Here is a 20605-nt window from a genome sequence, read left to right as displayed (position 1 = left end):
TCAGAATCCACAGATCCTGCTTGAGAAAAATCTCTGCCCTCCCTTGCAGCAGGAAAGCTAGATAGTTTGTGAGCCATGATTACACTGGAGCAGTTTGAAGAAAGACTCATTTCTCTGCTTCAGCTTGCTGTACTACAGAAACGAATATGAACAGATGAAAAAATTCTACAAATCAGACATGAGGAGCTGTGCTCCTCTGGTGGTCTCATTTGCTTGTTTGAACAGTGTTTTTTCTATTCTGTTTTGGATTTCATAGCTGTATGCTGGGCAGAAATTCAACTGAGGAAGCTTTTTCTACTATGGAGAGCAAGAGGAAGTCTTTCCCTATAGAATATCTATTATGGAGCTGTTGAAAGCACAGGAGACCACCCGGAACAGAATTTGTCAATCATAATTCCAATACAAGATGAAGCTACTGGCTGGTATCTGGCAAACAGGGAGTTAAGCCACAATTGTACAAGGGCTAGCAGACTGCAGAACCAATCAGAATCTTAATTAAATGGGGGGTAGGTGGGGAGGAGGGGAAGTACTACAATAGCCATAAGGAATGAAGGAGTTTCTTAATATTGGGGTCTGTTACGGTATTATATATTTGTTTTTCAGAATGCTATTCATGATTAGCCTATAAAAAGCCTCAAGAATGTGAATTTTGGTGTAGAAACAAGTGGCTTAAGGCCTTTTTCAAACAAGTTAAAACTTTTATTAGTTTCTGTAGATTTTTTTTTTTTTAAAAAAAACCCTAGTAAACTTAAACTAAGTTTAGGCAACAAGGCCTTTCCCCTGTTGCTTTGCTGTGCTGGCAGTGTAATGTATACAAATATATAGCAGTGATGCTTTGGGTGAAAAATCTTGCCTATCTACTCAGTGAATTTCAACTGTAAGAAAAGGCCATTGAAAAAAGCAATGGTGCAAATGCTTAAGGGGGAAGTAGAAGGGCCAGTTCTTCAAATAATCTGCAAAATCTAGTGATCGTTTTTCACTTTTCTCTTCAACTTCTGCTCCCTGCTCAGCATCAGTTGCAAAAGTGACTTTAGTTAGCACAACTTGCTACCACACATTATTAGCTCATATACTTTTTCCTTTATCTGCTCCTTTTAATTCTAGTAATGGAGTAAATGTGTACATTTTAAGCACAGACATCACTACAGAATTTGTGTGTGCCGAACCTAATAAATGGTTAAATGCTGCTACAATTAACACTGTTTGTATCCCACTTAATTTTCAAGGAATTTATGTCTTTCTTGTGTTGACCATTCTAACCCTGGTCATGATGCATTCTGTCCCAGGCAATAATTATCTACTCTGAGTAAAACTTAGCTGAATACCACCCATGGTAAGAAGAAGCTAAAATGAGGAGGGGGGAAACACAAAACAAATGGTATTGGTTGCTAGTATCTTGACCAGACACCTGCTTGACCAGACACCATGAACAGTGCTTCTGCCTGGCTTTATTGCAGGTTTCCCTTGTGAGATGCACCCATAATTTATAAACTCTGTAGTGACCCCTGATAACTGAGATTTAGAGAATCCCTCTGTCCTGCTTTCCTTAGCATTTTCCAACTAAAATTACTTATTTTTTCTTGAACAGTCACATAAAGCTCAACAGCACCCTTCTTAATTATTGCCTCACTGTGTTGTTGCTATAAATCACTTGGAAGCATTTGCAAATGATGATGATGATGATGATGATGATGATGATAACAACACTACAGACAGATTTGCCTGGCTAGTTCAAATCAAGATGCGAAATCCAGCATTTTAGTACCCTGGTTCTTTCCCCTGTCTCCTTAGGGACCACCAAGTTCCAATGCTGCATTGATGAAAAATGCTTCAGTGCAACTCCTAAAAGCAGAGAAACCTTCTAGCCTTAACAACCCAATTCTCCCAGGGTGAAGTCTTTCTCCTAGGACTCTTGTCAACCCCCATCTTTCTTTCCCTTTAGGCTCCTACATGAACTCCAGTTGTTTTTACTGCCCCTTTCCTTCAGCCACAATGCTTGGGTTTTCTGCCCCTTCTCCTTCTGCCATAGATGATGTGTGAGGTTCTTAACTTCCCATCCAAACTTAGAACTATTACATCTATACCCAGTGCTTTTTTTTCTTTTAAAAATGCTTAGGGGTACTCTCATTTTCCTACTCATATTGAAATTCTACCCTCCAATGAGGCCAAACTTAGATTCACAAAATGTTTAGGGGTATGCATACCCCTTCATCCTCCCCCCCCCAAAAAAAGCACTGCCTATACCCATGCGCTTCAGAATAAATCCCATTGAACTCCCTGCAGCTTTTGGCCCAGTAAAGGTAGTAGAAAAAATACCCGTAAGCTTTGACATTTATGCATAATAATTTCTACTTTGACGGACCAATCACACTAGCATATGAAACTACATAGTAGTTACCTTTCTCGCCCTGATCTGGCCACAGTGATCCATGTGACAGTCACCTCCAGGCTTGATTATTGTAACTCACTCTACGCAGGGCTGCCCTTGAAGCTGACCCAGAAACTCCAGTGGGTGCAGAATGCCGCGGCAAGGCTCCTTACGGGGTCCTTGCCACAGTATCACATTCATCCAGTGCTTTACCAGCGACACTGGCTCCTGGTGGAGTACAGGGTCAGGTTTAAGGTGCTGGTTTTGACCTTTAAAGCCCTGTGCAGCCTAGGACTCTCGTACCTATGGGACCGCCTCTCCTGGTATGTCCCACGGAGGACCTTAAGGTCCACAAATAACAACACTGGAGGTCCCAATCCACATGGTGGTTAGATTGGTCTCAACTAAGGCCAGGGCCTTTTCAGTACTGGCCCCGACTTGGTGTAATGCTCTGTCACAAGAGACTAGGGCCCTGTGGGACTTGACATCTTTCTGCAGGGCCTGCAAGACAGAGCTGTTCCGCCTGGCCTTCGGTTAGGACTCAGTCCGATTCTTATGTTTCCCTCCCTTTATGGTTTTGATTTATGGGCTACTATTAAAATGAGGCTTCATCTTAAATTGTATTTTAACATGTATTTTAATAAATTGGGTTTTTTTTTTTGTTTGTTTTCTTCGTTTTATTGAATTTTTTTTTGATGTTAGCTGCCCTGAGCCCGGCTCTGGCCGGGGAGGGCGGGGTATAAATAAAAATTTATTATTATTATTATTATTGGAAAGGTAGCAATGTCCACTTTTCATGCAAAGCTGGAGATGTGCATTCCACAATCATCCGTGAGGTGACTGTCTCAGGTAGCAGGATCCACCTGGGCAACAGATTCCAATGTCAAACCTCCTTCTTCCCTTGCTCCCGATGTAGCATTTCCCCGGTGGGGAGTAGAGCAGCCATGTTGGGGTCTGCTGCTGGCGCCAAAATGTCTTCAGCTGGCAGCCCTGGTTTTTTTTTTGGGGGGGGAGGGTGTGTGTGCTCAAGATGTCAACCATTTTTGGTGAGCCAAAGCCTCAGTTTCTTCATTTTTATACACATCAACTGCTATTGGCATAGGGACCACCTAGCTTGAAAGATGGGACTGTGCGAACCTTTAGCAGGTTGCTTCTGATGCTAGTCCAATTGTTCTCTCCAAAATTAAATTATTTTATTTGGAATTTTAAAAAGTTCAACCTTATTTATTACTGAAGTATTACTTCTGGGTAGAAAATGTTTTGGATTGGCCAGCCCACTGGGGGGAAAAAACCTGTGACTGTATCATACCTTCAATCAAACTTCTGATTCCTTCTTGGGGTGGAACTTTTATATCTCTACAAAATGTCCATTCTATTATTCTTTGTCCTTTGTGGTTCATCTTCGGGGCAGAGCTGTGTGTGAGAGAGAAAGTGCACAAATGGGCCGATTTCAGCTGCAAAACAAGCACAGAGGAAAAGTGTGAAGGCTGTGCGCTGCTCTTTATAATTTTCATTTCACGCCATTTATATACCGCTTGACTGGAAAGAAAACCTCGAAGCCGTTTCTAAAAACAGAACCCAAAACATTAAAACTCTCGATGAGAAGAAACCAGTTAAGAGCAGGGATGTAAAAACATTCAAAAGATTGGCCCAAACCAGCAGTAGCGAAAGAGAGACAGGCAGACAGACAGATAAAGCACATGTATGTGGGGATATGTCTTCTCACGCTTTTGCCCGCGCAGGGAAGCTGTCCGTCAAGCGGCCCGGCCTCGCCTGGCCCCGCCCCAGCCGCGCGCTTTATAATAGGAATCCTTCCTCCGAATGGCATTTAACCTGTTGCAGCTGGAGGGGGCACAACGCGCTCGCTGTGGGGAAGAGAAGGCGGGAGAATTCGCTCGACTCTCTCGGCTTCCAAAGCGGAGGAAAGCAGCAAGCTGAAGAAGCCACCCCAAAGCCAACACCTTCAGCCACCAGCGACGAAAGGGGGAAGTCTTGTGGCTGCGTTTTCTCCCCTTCTCCTCCTCCTCCTCCTTCCCACCCCTGACGATGCCTGCTCGACGCTGGGGCTCCGGGGCTCCTCGCTTGCTGTTGGCGCTGCTGCTGGCTGTGGTGCCTCTGGTTTCTGCCCACCGCGCGACGGGGCCCCGGGTGAGTGGAACTCGCTTGCTTGCCTCGCCGTTTCTGGTGGGAGGAAGAGGAGGGGGCGTTAAAGTTTGCGCCTCGCCTCGCCTGGTTTAGATTCCTTCTCGATAAGGCTTGCTGGTTGCTTCTAAACGGCTTGACTGAAGCTGGAAAAAAGTTTTTCCTTTAAAGCAAGCTTTTCCCTTTCATACCTATAACTGGCTCTTGAAAGACAGCCTGAGGAAAATGTATTAAAAAAACACACACAAAAACCCCGTCACCACCAACTTACTGGTTCAGTGTGCCTTTCCTGACCCCACGTTGTTGGAGATGGAGCTCAGCCATTCTGGGGAGCTGTTTCCTGGGGCAAGTGGGAGACAGACTCCTCTAGGGGTGGGGTGGGGCCTGCTTGGGTTCTTAAGCCTTGTTTTTAACTGTTGTGGTTTGATCCCCAGGATCAAAAGCCCAGGCGCAACATGAAGGGCTAAAACTGCAGTGCGGCGAACATATGGTCAGGGAGTAATTTAGCATTCTCTTGTTAATTTTGCATTGAACAAAATTGCCTTGCTATCCAAACATAGCTTTAGGACTTTCCCTTTTTTATGTCTCAAAGGGGGAGTAAATGAATCTGTTTGCCCTCGAGTTAAATGCCCCATAAGAACACTGATGTTGCATCAAGTCCAGGTTACAAGGGTTGAGAACTGTGTTTTAATCATCTGCAAAAAGGGAATATTTTACAATTTCCAAAAATATTTTGTGAGAGAACCAGTTGCTTTCTTTGATGTTTTAAAATTAATAGCACACCTCAGACTGATGCAGAGTAACTCTGGATTCTAACCATTTATGGCTGAAGTCCTATATGCACTTACCTGAGGAAAAAGCTCCATTAATGATAATAGGCTGACTTCAAATAACAATGATAAAACAGCCTATATTAGCCAGGCATTTCCCTCCTCCTCCTATATTGTGGGGGTAGATCTGAGGAAAGCACTAAAAAGTGTCCTTACACAGTACCTCTCCAGCTGGAAAGTCAGGTATGTGTACTTATATATTTTATGCACTAAATCTAATGCCCTGTTCAAGACTGGAAGTTTTATGGAGTAGAAGCTGCTACTGAGGAGCAGGTGAGAAGAACCCTCTTCTCCAGCTTGCTGGTGAACTATCTCTTAGTATTAGACTGTAAAAATGTTTTAAGAGCACCCTACTATTAAGCAGTATAGAGGAATAAAAATGCATCCTTCTGTCATACCTTTTCTAGCTCCTTTTATGAGCAGATGTGTAGCACAAAAACAGCTAAAATGTGGTAAAATGTTCCACTGCGTGTCACAAATCTTCGAAGTCAAGAATTCAAAGGGCAGCAGAAAAGCAGAAAAGCAGGGTCTCTGCTCTGTGCATGGTTTTAACCTAAGGTTCCAGCGTATACCTAAAGCCCTTCTATCCCCAAGCCATGGTACTCGGTATGATGGTGGCATCTCTTTGGGAAAGTATTCACATGAGCTCCAGTGTTGTGGTATCTGAGTGCTTTAATTAGGAACAGTTGAGCTGAAAAGCGAAGCACACTAATCCTGATGCCAGCCCGTATAAACTACATACGCTTGTCTATCAAACTAAATCCTCGTAGACCATTTTTATATACTTGACTTTACAAGCCTCTCTAATTGCTCCCTGCACAGTATCTTTTTGAGGAATAGAAGCTATTTCAAGAGACCCCTAAGCCCAATAAAAAGCAGCTGCTGATTTGCCACTTTCTTGCTACATGGGTTCAACAAACTTTTAATTTCAAATGGTGCTTGAGTTAAAGCTTCTTTTTCTTCCTGGTTTGCAGCGAACCTTACGTCCCCTATCTTTGTTGTGGAAGATCTATGCCCTTTAAAACTCTTTACTTGTTTCCTCTTCAGTGTAAAACTGTGGATTTAATGGATGTTTAACTCGTAAATCCCGTCTCCTCCCCCTTCCCAAGTGATTTGTTTGAAAAGTATGGGGCTTTTATTTTTGCCTGCTCGTTTGTTAGCATGTTGAAAGTCAAAGGGGGTTATCCTATCTGATACACTTTCCCCTGACCATTAGGCTCTGCCAATAAAGCTGTCACTAGTATAAATATGCTGTGCTTTACGCTGCCATCTGCATAACAAAACATTTTTTGAATAATTCATTGCAGGGCTTTATAGTGGCTAAGCCATATTACTCAGTTTTCTCTAATCCTATTATGAGATCTGCAGTAAGGGGGGAGATGTAAAGCTCTGGCTTGCTAAATAATATCCTCTTCAGGAATTACTTCCACTTGTTTGGGGGAAGTAGCAAGCATGTGAAATCAGTGCTGTAGCTTGATCAGAGTCTTGATTTTCCCCAAAATTAGAGAATGCAGAGTAGCAAAAAGTTACTGGAAATCTGAATCCACAGAATTCATTTTGTTTAATTGGAAATGATGGCATTGTCCTGCCCCTGAATCCTACAGATCTTACAGTGCTTTATCCCTGGGTGTTAAAACTGCCTAGTTGATGGAGGCAGATGGTTATTGTAATAAGAAGATTCCTCTCCTGATCAAATGAAAAAATTAGTGTCATTTCTTTTTAAAGAGGCTATTTTATTCTCTGCGTATGTTATCAAGATGTCAAAAAACACTGAAAGGATTTAGATCAAGTCTGCCTCCCCTCTCATTCCATAGATTGATTCTAGCAGTAGTTACTTTCCCTAGCATATTAGGCTAGGTAATAGCGCTCCCTTTAAAAATGCATGTATTTATGGAGAAGATGCTGAAAACAGGACAGCTCCACAATTCAGATGTGTTGATGCCTGAAACTTGCCTGGAGGATTTACCAGGCACCACAAGATGCTAGAGAAGAATGCCCAACACAATACATATTATGCACCTTGTACAGTGGTATCTTAGTTTACAAACTTAATCTGTTTTGGAAGTCCGTTCTTAAACCAAAGCGTTCTTAAACCAAGGTGTGCTTTCCCATAGCAGCAGGGGACTCAATTTACAAATGGAACACACTTAACAGGAAGCGGAATATGTTCTTATTCCAAGGCAAAGTTCACAAACCAAAACACCTACTTCGGGGTTTGCAGTGTTCTTAATCCAAGTTGTTCATAAACTAAGCTGTTCTTAAACCATGCTAAATGGCTATGCGTTCCTCGTTCCCTGTGAAGCTTCACAAGTTTGTTCCCTATGAGAAAATAACCTTATAGGCTAAACTTTCAGGCTGGATAACTAGTTTATTATATGGTTTCAAGAAACTGCCATCTACAGCCGTCTGAGATCCGTTCCGGAGTCCTGGATGCTCGACGAAAGGGACGCTCAGCAAAGCGCCTCTCCGCGCATGTGTGAAGTGCGATTTAGCGCTTCTGCACATGCATGAGCGGCAAACCCGGAAGTAACCCATTCTGGTACTTCTGGGTTTGCCGTGGACGTTGGACGAAATGGACCCTAAACGGGGCGGACTCAAAATGAGGTACCACTGTAATAGTGAAAAGAGCCCCATCCATTTAAAGTACAGTGGTACCCCGCAATACGAATGCCTCGCAAGACAAAAAACTCGCTAGACGAAAGGGTTTTGCGTTTTTTGAGTCGTTCCGCAAGACGAATTTCCCTATGGGCTTGCTTCGCAAGACGAAATGTCTTGCGAGTTCTTGCGAGTTTGTTTCCTTTTTCTTAAAGCCGCTAAGCCGTTAATAGCCGCTAAGCCACTAAGCCGCTAATAGCCGTGCTTCGCAAGACGAAAAAACCGCAAGACGAAGAGACTCGCGGAACAGATTAATTTCGTCTTGCGAGGCACCACTGTATATCCAGCACACATCTAAAGTGCACGTCTTCCCCCAAAGAACCATGAGAACTGTGGTTTGGTAAGGTGGCTGGGAATTGTAGCTATGTGAGAAAGACTATCGTCCTAGGATTCTTTGGGGAAAATCTTATGCTCTTGATGTGCGTTCAATGTGTTTGAAATGTATGATGCACCTTGGGTTTTTCAAAAGTATCACAATACTGAAACTGACTAGAAAATAGAACCTTTTCCAAGAATTTTCTGCAGCCCCTTCTGTGGAAGAGTAACTGATCCATTTTACAAAAGCAAATATATATTTGTATAAATAAACTCTCATCCCTGACTATACTGCCTTTTTATTTTTAAAAAATACTTAAACAATAGTGTTTCATAACATAGTGAGCTGTTTCAAAGGGAACACAACCTTTTTGTGCCATCTGGAATGTGGAATCTACTAGATAATAAATATATGTTGCTAAATTGGGTAGAGATAGTGGAACATCTGGGTTTTCTGTCCCGTATATGTTTGAAAGATTAACAGTTCCTGGAGAGAAGAATAAAAGAAACTTCTGGCTGTGTGTCAGCAATAAAAAGATGAAAACATAACTAATCACACTTGAATTAACCCCCCCTTTCTCCCACCCACCTACCTTGTCAGCTTGGCTGCCAACTGTAGATTAACTTACCTACAGTATCAGTCTATTCATTTATATGTAGGAGAATTCTTCCATACTTTCCATCAGGCCCTTCTTGTTTGTATTTTCCCACAGTATAAGTGAAAGCTTTTAAAGGTAATCTGAGCATGAGATGGAAGTATGAGATAGGCCAAAGAGTGGGATTGGGGTTGGTATAAATGCTGGTTGGTAATACCTTTCACATTGCCCTGTGTTCTCTTGTGTCTTTCTTTCTCTCTCTCTCCCCCCCCCCCAATTCCTTACCAGGAGCCTAATATATTTTATTGGGTGGGACAGGTAGGAAAATACTGTTCTTACTGCAGTGCTGAATTCATGCTGTAGGGATGTTTTAACCCTTTTCAGGAGAAAAGCACAAGATAATATTTGCCTGCACATCCTAATTTTAAAACTTTCGTTAGGTTTATAAATAGCTTATGAAAGTATGTGCTCAGTGTGATTGTTCTTCCATTGGATGTGGTGTATTGACTAGTATACCTAAATATGTGAGCAGTTCATGGTTTCAGTACTAAATACTATCTTGGCCAGTTAGTCATAATAAATTCCTTTCCTGCGGTGAAGTGATGACTAAAGTCTTCCTTCTCATTTCTTGTGTTGGAATTCTGTTGCTGCTTCAGGGTTGGGTCCAACTCAGAGTAGACCCATTTACATTAATGCTTTTGAGGTAGTCATGAGCATTAATTTCAGTGGGTCTGTTCTGAGTATTACCAACACTGGATACAGCCTCCATTGCTTGCAATACATTTAAACTGTGTGCTTGTGGGTTTTAGATTCTGACTTTGCAACCTCAAGAAATTACCCAGCATGGGTGACAACTCTACACTTTAGGATGTATTGGCATATGCAACTAGTGTTCAAGTAGCTTGTAAATAGTTTCTTACTCTTCCTTCCCTGCAGGCCTTATTGTACAAAACCAAAAACAAATGTTCATGTTTCTAGAATCATGATACGCAGCTCTTTAACATCTTCCAAGTTCCAAAGTGTTTTCTTAAAGCCCAACTCCCTGCAAATAACAAGTCCACAAGCAACCAGTAAATAAGATTGTGCCCAGCCCTGCAACATCACTTATGTGGAAGAGATGCTGTATGGATCAGAATTATTGCAGATAATCTGCTAAGAGGTTTGTATGAGAATTTAAGTGTTTGGAAGGGCCCAACATAGATTATGTATAAGCAAATTAAAAAATATTTAATGCCTGAGAGTGTTGTGCCCTGAAAAACATACGAATTCTCCTGTTAAAGCACTGTTCATTCGTTGAGTGGTGAGAAGTTCAGGGATAGGGCTCTAGGGCTTAGTTTCCTTAATTAAGAGTGCCAAAGATACTTGTGGTGTCTCTCAAAAAGGAAGCTGGCTTCTTCCCATTGCAATATAATGTTGCCTCTATATGAATAATACCCAAACAAAAGATGTGAGAATCCATCAGACTGTATCTTAAGATGCAGTTTGTATTTAGGAGTACATGTGTCTTCTGTCTGGCACATATCAAAATGTGTCCTGGAGACCCTTGCGTAAATACTCTGTTCACAGAATTAATGTTAATCCCTTTCTAAGCAGAAGTTTACATATAGTGTCAACAAAAATGCAAAGCACGTGTGGCCTGACAGAATGAACACATAAGCCATACCAAAATGAGCCTTCCCATGCCCACCAGTTTGTGTACACTGAATTACCTTGCATAGAGCAACAATTCCCAAATTTATTCTGGTTGCTTATGTTTGAGAAACAGAAAGGACCTGTATGTACTTTCTCCATCTGGGAAAAAACTAGGAGACCTGAGAATCGGGTTGTGCTGATGAAAAAAATGTTCCCAATATAATCTCAACAAGCTTCTTTATCTCATTTGTGAGGAAATGTTTTGACTATGCACAGACACACATTTCTTCATGCTCAGGGTCCATAGACCTAATCAACAAAAACTGAAGGACAGCCTATGAGAGGCTTTTAAATACAACAAGCAACAGATGAGCCACAAAACTCAGCTGGGTCGTCTTGTGGCTTTGCTTCAATCAAAGCCTTATAAATGTGACAGTTGATAATAGAAAGCTGCTGTCAAGATCATCTAATCCGAACCCTGAAATGCAGGAATCTCAACTAAAATATACATGATGGTCATCCAACATCTGCTGAAAAACATCCAAGGAAGGAAATTCCACCACATCTCATGGGAGTCGGTTCCAATGTCAAACAGCTTACTGCCAGAAAGAGTCACAGTGGGCCATGTGTGTTTGTCCCCTTTCCTGCCCCTCCTCTCTTGCCTGAATTTAAATTGTGAATCTCCAGATAGGAAACTGGGTGCCTTCATATTGTATAGAATTGCCATGTGCCTTGAGTCCTAAGGGTAGGGCACAACATGGACTTTCCCCCCTGCTTTCCCCCAGAAAGTACTCAAGGACTTCAGTGACCACAAGCAGTCAAACTCAATTTTTGTCTCCTCCACAAAACAATAAATATTCTGTTGGTGGTCTCCCATGTAAAATGTAAAACATGTGCAGCGCTGTTACCTTTACTGTGAGTTTGGATAGGCTGTGATTAGCGTGGGTGCAGTTCAGTGAGCAAACCATTGGAGTATTTCAAAACATTTCTCTAACTGGCAGAGGACATCATGGGGTCTCTTGAGTTGTGCAAATTGAAACTGATCTTATACATTGCTATTGCAAAGTCCTTTTGCACCAGGAGTTCAGGTAAAGCCTGTTTGCTCTTCTCTGAGTCTCAGCACTCTGACCCCCCAGACTACACTGGATGCATCCCAAAGCAGGAGCTGCACAAAATAGACACTTGGACAGAATATAGCTGCACTGAAATACAAGATAACTCCCTTTAGTCATTTATGCTGGAGGAAGCTTATAGGAACCTGCTCCAAAGCGAGAGTCCTCAAGGATCTGCAAGAAGAACTAGCACAAGAAAAACCAACTTCATGAAGAGTGAGACTGTCTAAAAGCTGAGCTCATTAAGCACTTGGATTCTCACACAGATTTGAAATACTTCTGTTCAATTATAATAAATGGAGACTTTAAAAAAGGGAACAATTTCATGCAGCAGGAACAAGGTGTATAATAAGTTGTCCAGTAAAATGAATATGCTCTTGTAATAAGAACATAAGAACAGTCCTGCTGGATCAGGACAATGGCCTATCTAGTCCAGCATCCTGTTCTCAGTGGCCAACCAGATGTGCATGGGGAGCCCACAAGCAGGACCGGGGCACCACAGTCTTCTCCACACTTGCAACTCCCAGCAATTGATCTAGCCATTGTGGCTTGTAGCCAAGGATAGCTTTGCCCTCCATGAGTTTGTCCAATCCTCTTTTTAAAATCAGTCGGTCACCATCACTGCCTCTTATGAGAGTGAATTCTATAGTTTACAGTGTGCTGCGTGAAGAAATGCAGTAAATCGGCAGTTTGCATGGAGGTTATGTTCAGGGGATTGCACTTAAAGCCAAAATTGTGTATAGTCAAAATACAGTGGTACCTCAGGTTACAGACGCTTCAGGTTACAGACGCTTTGTTACAGACTCCGCTAACCCAGAAATACTACCTCGGGTTAAGAACTTTGCTTCAGGATGAGAACAGAAATTGTGCGGCAGCGGCGGGAGGCCCCATTAGCTAAAGCGGTACCTCAGGTTAAGAACAGACCTCCAGAACGAATTAAGTACTTAACCCGAGGTACCACTGTACATTGGATTCAATGGCAGGTAGGATTGCCAAGGTCATTTTCCCCAGAACCTTGCCCCCTTTCTATCCCCCCCCCCGCACGTAAAGTTGAATGTTCACAAGTTAAATGTGCATAAGTTACTGGCTTACTGTAGTACTTTTTATTTGCCTTGGATCTTCAAACATTCAGATTCATTGAATGGCCCTCTATATGCCTCCTATTACTCACCTTATAATCATAGAATCGAAGAGTTGGATGGGATCCCTAGGGTAATCTAGTCCAACCCCCTGCAATGCAGGATTCTTTTTGCCCAACGTGGGACTCAAACCGACAACCCTGAGATTAAGAGTCTTGTGCTCTACCGACTGAGCTATATGCTTATAACTTTAAAAGCCCCAGATGGTTACAACCTTTACACATTCCTTAACAACTGCTAGAATAGAGGCATAAAATAATCCTGGTCTACTAGTCAGTTGAAACAGGGTTGCAAGCCATTGTGGGGTGAGGGTTTAAAATACCAGTTGCATTAGTGTTAAATTACAGTTGCCTCTGGTTATTGTTACAAGGAAAGCTGTAATGGCTTTATCCTGAAATTCAAAATATATGCTGGAAGGTTAAATGGAAAAACCACTGCTAAGTGCAGAGATACTCTCTTAGCACAAGATGTCTTTTTATTTACCCTTTCTTCCCCTGTAATGTGTTGTACAATTTACTTTCTGCCCTGACATCAGTATCTTAGTGTTTCCTTATAAGGGAGGAACCAATTATGGGAGGAGGAGAAACATACAGCATAAGGTGAGGATTTTACCACTTGGCAAATTGGAAGAGCTCAGCTTATATCACCCAAATGTTGTGCCTCCTACCCTAAATTCAAGACTTGATTTATTTCATTTCTAGGCTGCAAATATTTCTTGGTACATTTCTTAAATGCTGTGTATTTATAGGAAATTATCTCCAGGTCAGAGCATTTATCTCCACTAGGAGACAGGTGATGGATTAAAGCAATAAGTGTAGCATTAAGAACCAGTCACTCCTAAGTCAACAGATGGAGATGTGATATTGGGCAGAGTGAATTTCATCAACACATACTGCTGTGCAACCAGTGAGTTTCAGTGATCCTGTCCCTGCAGCATCCTAAAGCACCATGTGTACCTACATCCACATATTTACTCTCTGCAAACTTGAAGGACATAATAAAATTTTAGTTTTGGACTAGAATTGTGAATTGTTCATTATGTATTGGTGCTTCTGACAACATTTTAACAGGTCATGCAAACAAGCAAAACAGTTGCTAAATAGCAAGTTCATTAAGCATCAGCAGACACACTAAATTATTGTCTCTGTGTGTAAAATAACTCTCATATGGAATAATATGCATAGTTAAGGGGCTTGGTGCTGCCTTAGTTGTGTTTGTGATGCGGTGATCATCATGCTAACTCTGCTTGTCTTTGATCTACCAGGAAACAATGCTAGAATTGGCTTGATTCCTGGGCAAATCAAACAGAAAAAAGCAACATTGACCCATTAATATTACTACTTGGCAGTACCTTTAAGATGAAGCCATAAGGAAAAGTTGGCACCCTAGAATTTGAAGGGGGAAATGTCAAAATGCTTATGGGTTGTAGCCGACTAAATTCTACCCTGAGGAGACCCATTGAAATCAATGAACCTAAGTTAGCCAAGACCATTAATTTCAGCCAGTCTGTTTTGACTATGACTGCTGTTGGATACAACCCTATACTGTGGTACCTCAGTTTAAGAACAGCCCTGTTTATGAACTATTCTGTTTACGAACTCTGCAAAACCAGAAGTAGTGTCCCGGTTTGCAAACTTTACCTTGGTCTGAGAACGGAAGCCAAACGGTGGAAGGGTACCGGCGGTGGGAGGCCTCATTAGGGAAAGCGTGCCTTGGTTTAAGAATGATTTCAGTTTAAGAACGGACTTCCGGAATGGATTACGTTCGTAAACAGAGGTGCCACTGTACGGCTTTGTTTATATGGATTAGCCTGATGTTGTGTTAATCCACGGTACCTGCAACATTTTGATATTTAGACAGTCTGTAGTTTGTGGAGATCTGCATTGTTTACTTAGTTTAGAAGCAATGCATTAGTATTTTTGTTTGTGTATAAATTGACTGAGCGAAGTAGTCATGATGCCGCCTTAGGAGGACTTGAGGAAAACACACATGAATGCTAATGATGGATTAAGTTACAGCTGTAAAGGATGACTGTGACAATAAAGCAAGATGGTGTGCTTTGATACATCTATCTTTGATATAAGTTTGCTTCACATTTTGGCATCTGGTCGCTTTGCAAATGAGGTCTCAGTTCTCCATTTGTAGATTGGAAAAAAGATACTAAGATAACTTGTGCAGCAAAGAAAAAGAATAGATGCCATGCTTTTCATGTCATACACACAGATGATAGTATCGTTTGGCTGTGAGGGCATCTCTCCTGCCCCAGCTCCTTTGTTATCTATCTCTCACTTCCTCTTCCTTGGTTGAATGATGATAATCAGTCCAAATTTGTTCTTTCTTCTGCAGGGAAGTTCTTTGGGTGCTGATTGCAGCTTCACAAAGGCTTTCCCAAACTGCTCAGTTGTAGGTTATGATGTGCATTGTGCACAGATGAGAGCCCTAAGTGAGTGACCACCAAACCTTTTTTCCTTTTCTTTGTCTGGACAGACCCTTCCCAAGCAAAATCCTAAAAGTGCTTCCAGCTCCTGAGCAGCTGCAAGAAACCTGTTTTTTCTCACAGACATAAAAAGTTCTTTAATCAGTGTTTGTTGTTTTTGTCAGCGGTGGTGCTGAGGTGTGGAGAGAAAGAGCAGATGCTCTTGCTTGGCAAATTTAGCTATCTTCTGACCTCTCTTATCTCACTTCTGCTGCCTTCCCAGGTCAGAGGAGGCTGGAGTTAGTCCGGGAAGCAGCTATAAACGTGCACCTGTGTAAATGCATGTTCAAAAGTAAAGGGTTTAAGTCCTCTTTTGAATACTTCAGAAAGGCTTCCTCTAGCAGTCACCCAAGAATTTGTGCATTTAGAGGAGAGAGGCTCCTGCAAAATCCTGTTGTAGGCTCAGATGCTGTATTATAGCAGGATTCAAAAGATAGTTGAATCCTGAAACTTAGGTACAGAGCGTAAACCCACAGTATTCAACACTGCCCTTTACCTGCTTGTATCCCCCCCCCCCACAGAATCCACTTTTCTATTACCTATAATTGGCCAGTCCTGAAATAGTAGTAGTGTTAGTAGTAGGGGGTGGGGGTTACATAAAGTATCACAAGCACTTGCTTTCTCTGTACACTTGATATTGGACCTCCAGAGATTACAATCAAAACCTGCAACTGTGCCATTTAAAAGTAGTGATTTACATGCAGAACAGGTAGCTCAAGAAAATGAGCCGCAATTGACAGACTGTGATATATAAATATATTCTGCTGTTAAACACATTCAGAACTGGCTGCCTGTTTGAGACAGGATGCTTATTTTATGTGGACCCATGATTTGACACCCCCCCCCCACCTAGGCAAAGGAGAAACTCTTTATCCAACCTTAAATACATGTACTGCTTTAAAATGCTGCTGCAAAAATACCTACATAGCTATGACCCTTCCTCATCTTTTCAAAATGTGGTATGCAGTGCTCTTTTTTTTGTAAAAAAAATATGAGGCGCTGATACTCATACCTTGATAAAAATGCAGTGGGCACCAGCACAAAATGGCTGCCATGGGCAGCAAGAAAAGAGGTGATGGTACTATGTACTGGTGAGTACTATTGCAAAAAAGCACTGGCAAAAAAAAGCAGGATAGGCTATTTTATACAGATTTTTATTTAACATCTGCACCATCACCAACACACTGCAAAAAAGAACATAAAATCCCCAAACCCTGGAAATTTGTGTAATGTGTTTGTTTAGGCAAGAGGCAAAATCGTAGATTAAAAGGGGCAGGGGAACAAATGCGAAACCATGGCCTACATTGCATGAAGTGTAGAATTCATGTGTCTTCTGTCAGCTCTTGTTTGTATAGGCTTCCTCCACAAGAGTGAGTTGGCATAGAGAATAATTTGATTTTAAATCTGTAGAGCTTAGGATTTTGGTTTTGAAAATGAAGTAACTGTGCAGAGATGCACACTTCAGAAATGCCTGCTTTGGCCAGGCCAGCAAGCCTGGAACTTTGTGTGTTTTTAGCAGCTTTGGACTTGGAAAACATCTAACAGATTTATATACCTGTTCTCTTCACTTTTGAAAGAGAGCCTATGTGGTGTAGTGATTGGAGTGTTCAAACTAGGGTCTGGAATACCTTGTGCCGGATCTATTTGGTCTTGAAGATTGCTGGGGGACCTTTTTCTAGACACCTTCTGTTTGCCTAACCCACCTCAGAGTTGTTGTGAAGATAAAGAGTGGGGAAATCACATATGTCATCTTGAGCAACTTTCAGGAAAAGGGGGCTATAAATGTAACAATAAAGAAATACATAAAGGTTTACACAACTGTTGCATCAATTGTAAGAACGGCGATTACAGCAGTGACTCTGACTTTTCCTTGTGGTGCATGCCACTATCTGCATGCTGGTCTCTTGGGACGGTTCTGACGTAAATTTGGTTGGATCCTTGGGGGAAAGTGATAAGGTAAACTGAAGGAAATGTTGAGACTTTCACCTTTTGAACTGTGTCTTTGTAAGTGCGCAGAAAGCTTGCATTAGTGGATACTGCAGTGCTCTTCTAGGCCAACAGTTATCTGGATCCATTGTTTATTTTATTTCTTTATAAAAGTATTTATATACCATAAAAAATGAAAGCAGTTATACACACCCACAAACGAATGACAATAAAACAAAATAAGAGGTCATCAACTAACTATCATGGAAAGGTGTATTTTTAATGGCCTGCATAAGCCTGGTGGAATAGAAGACGTTTCAGCAGGTTTTTAAAGATTGAATGGGAAGGCATTTGGTCAACAACAATAAAGGCTCTGTTTCATGTTGATATCAAATGGGCTTCACAAACTTGAGGGACAGCCAATGACATTCCTGAAATGATCTCTATGATTGAGTTGGGATATAAGGATTCAGGTGGTCCCTAAGGTGTCCTGGGCCTAAGTAGTTCAGGGCTTGGTATGTTAATACAAGGGCCTTGAACCTGGCTTGGTAGTGGATGTGCAGCCGGTGCATCTGTTTTAACAGAGGCATCCCATAGCACCAGTCATGAGCCCCTACCAGCAGTCTGGCTGCCACATTCTGCATCAGCTGGAGCTTCTGAGGGGCAGCCCCACATACAGTGAATTGCAGAAATCCAGTTTAGAAGTCATCAACACAGTGGTCAGGCTATCCCTGTCCAGCAGTGACCATAGCTAATGAACCAGACAAGGCAAGAGAGAATATCTTCAGGGAGGATATATATGCAAAGACATTAATAACGCTAGAAAAAAGTAAACAAAATGTATTAAAATTCACAGTACTTCATTTTTTTTTAAAAAAAACCAACCACATATATTTTACTTCCTATTTTTCACCTTTAGTTTTTAATAAGTGATCGTGACAGAGACCCGCAATGTAACCTCCACTGCTCCAGGTCCCCAACCAAGCCCCTCTGTGCTTCAGATGGCAGGACATACGAGTCGATGTGTGACTATCAGAGAGCAAAATGCAGGGATGCAAGCCTGAGTGTGGTTCATCGAGGCAGATGTAAAGGTAAGGAAATGAAAGTGGCTTTATTGACAATGGTATGGGGGTTTTTTTGTCTTTTTTTCAAACTGTAAGTTGATTCTTGCATTACACTAGATAAGTACCTCCTAGGATTATCTGTATTTTCAAATAACAGTTTGTTGAGGAGGAAATGGCTAGCATTATTTATTTCAACAATTTATATACAGCTTTGCACTGTATTCTTCACATGGTGCATACTCATTTCTTTATTCATTCATTCATTCCCCACCTTTTCCCCTGACAGAGCCTCAAGGCGCTTAAAAGATAAAATAAGATAGCAAAGTTATATTAATAGAGTGTGAAGGGATAAAAGTGCACTGTGAGTGAGTTTATTTTACAGGCTGTATTTCATTCACTCCATTTTGGTACCTCTGCAAGGTGTCCTCCTGCTTTTCCATTTTCAGATTCTGTTTTCCTCCCTTAGAGCTGTTTCTTTTTCACCTCAGTGGAAAAGCTATGCATTTCCCCAGATGTAGATGACCAATTGTGTAACTGTTCAGTAGCTTGGCCACTTATATGGATTGCTCTAGACATTTTCTTTTTTTATGGTCTGAAGGTCCTCTGGAGGATCAACTTTAACCCTTCCCTTTACCCGTAATAATGCCTCTCCATCAGATTCTTCTCCCGCCCTTCCCTCACTGCCAAATTGCAGTGTAGGAGGCAATGATGATTTGGAGTTCAGTGACGGGGGTGGAGTATTTAACCCCCTCCCCCATATAATGGTTTCAATTTTAAAAAATTCCTCCCATCTAGGGGTAGAGGATAAATTTGCTTCTTTATGCATTTAAACCTGAATCTATCTAATTTTCACTTTCTGAAAGAATATGTGAACAAATATGTAAATATCCTTCAAAATTCATGCTTACTCGAATTTTGTGATGTTCTCCAAACAGATGATAAAATACATATTTTGATCGGCAGAGAAATGAAATTATTAGCAAACATAAATATTAGCAAAAATGCTTATAAATGTGTACATTAGTCAAAACTGCTTATACAAATATGGTAAGAGAAATTTGCACTAAAATGCTGATGAATGTTCATGAGGATTTTTCCTCCTTAATTCACAAAAGGCTTAAAAATGTGGAGACCTGAATTTAAGAACTGGAAGCAGAACTAAAATGGACAGTTCTTTCTGTTCCTACTACCAACAATTGGGGCTGAGCTAAGGGGGATCTCCACTTGGCAGCAAAATGTTATTTGGGTTCCAGAACATTTGAAGCAGAGCTGCTATTCTGATTCCAGTTTAAAGCAGAGCAACAATGATTGGTTGCTTCTAAATAGCCCATGTGTGGAAGCACCAATGGGTGATGTCTTGTATTGCCTGCTACTACTTGAATTCCTAGTGGATTTTGTCCCCTTCAGATGCTGGTCAAAGCAAATGCAGAATAGAAAGGGCTCAAGCTCTGGATCAAGCCAAGAAGCCGCAAGAAGCAGTCTTCATTCCAGAGTGCACTGAGGATGGATCATTCACCCAAGTAAGATTTTCATCAAGACTCTTGTTTCTTTTTGTTGAGAAGATGCATGGAATGGATAACCTGCAGAGCCGTGTCTGTGCACGCGCGTGATGCACTTTGGCGCTTCTGTGCATGTGCAGTTGGCGAAAACCTTTCTGGTACTTCTGGGTTTCCCACGGTCCGTAACCTGAAAATGCATAACCCGAAGCGTCTGTAACCCAAGGTACCACTGTATAATAAAATATATGGGTCGGATTTAACATCTATATTCAATATTTGGAAATAATTTTCAGACACCTGTGCTTTTTCACTACCTAGTCAGAAAAGCTATTGCTCAGTGACCTTTTTAAAAAAATAAGAACCTTAACATTCTAGCATGCCTGTATTTTCAGACACTGTATGTTTGTTTACATGCATGTGCCCATGTAACTCACTTGGCTGTGCTGAGAATTCCTTAACGATAGCATCCTCCCAAGACTGGATTCTTTTTTTCTCTTGGAAAAGTGTTTTCCCGCGTACAAAATGAATGTTTTTTTTCCTATTGCCCCTGCCTTCTTGTTATTCAAAGAGCAGGGGGAAATGTTTATCTTTCATTTCTTATCTGTCCTTTGATGTGATTCCTTATCAAAATGCCTACTTGGAAGGGGGTCAGTGGGCCTTAGGAACAGCAATGATTTTTTCCCTTTATTTTTTTGCTTTTGCTTGTAGAAAAACTGAAATGTCTCAGCTGTTTTAGCTCTGTATTTAAAGGACATCCCTAAAATTAAAATGACTGTTCTACATTCTGCTGCACTCACAAGGGAGTAATCCTATTGGGCCTACACCGCAAGCTAAACAGAATTAGCTACTTG

General features: G+C 41.5%; 1 protein-coding gene across 2 annotated transcripts in view; it reads left to right on the top strand.

The window, feature by feature from the left end:
* Positions 1-4172: 4172 nt before the first annotated feature.
* The window catches only part of SMOC1 (SPARC related modular calcium binding 1), a 60858-nt gene continuing 44425 nt past the window's right edge, over positions 4173-20605 (top strand). The window contains exons 1-3 of one of the 2 annotated variants that reach the window (XM_081000678.1): positions 4173-4516; positions 18111-18282; positions 19663-19775. In XM_081000678.1, coding sequence (XP_080856804.1) covers positions 4415-4516; positions 18111-18282; positions 19663-19775 — 387 coding nt within the window. In that variant the 5' untranslated portion in view covers positions 4173-4414. The remainder of the gene's footprint in view (positions 4517-18110; positions 18283-19662; positions 19776-20605) is intronic. The other variant, XM_081000679.1, reaches the window with a different exon arrangement.

Source organism: Podarcis pityusensis, assembly GCF_964106645.2.
Source record: "Podarcis pityusensis genome assembly, chromosome: 1".
NCBI lineage: Eukaryota > Metazoa > Chordata > Lepidosauria > Squamata > Lacertidae > Podarcis > Podarcis pityusensis.
Note: the sequence above shows the minus strand (reverse complement) of the source record. Positions and strands in the feature narration are given on the sequence as shown.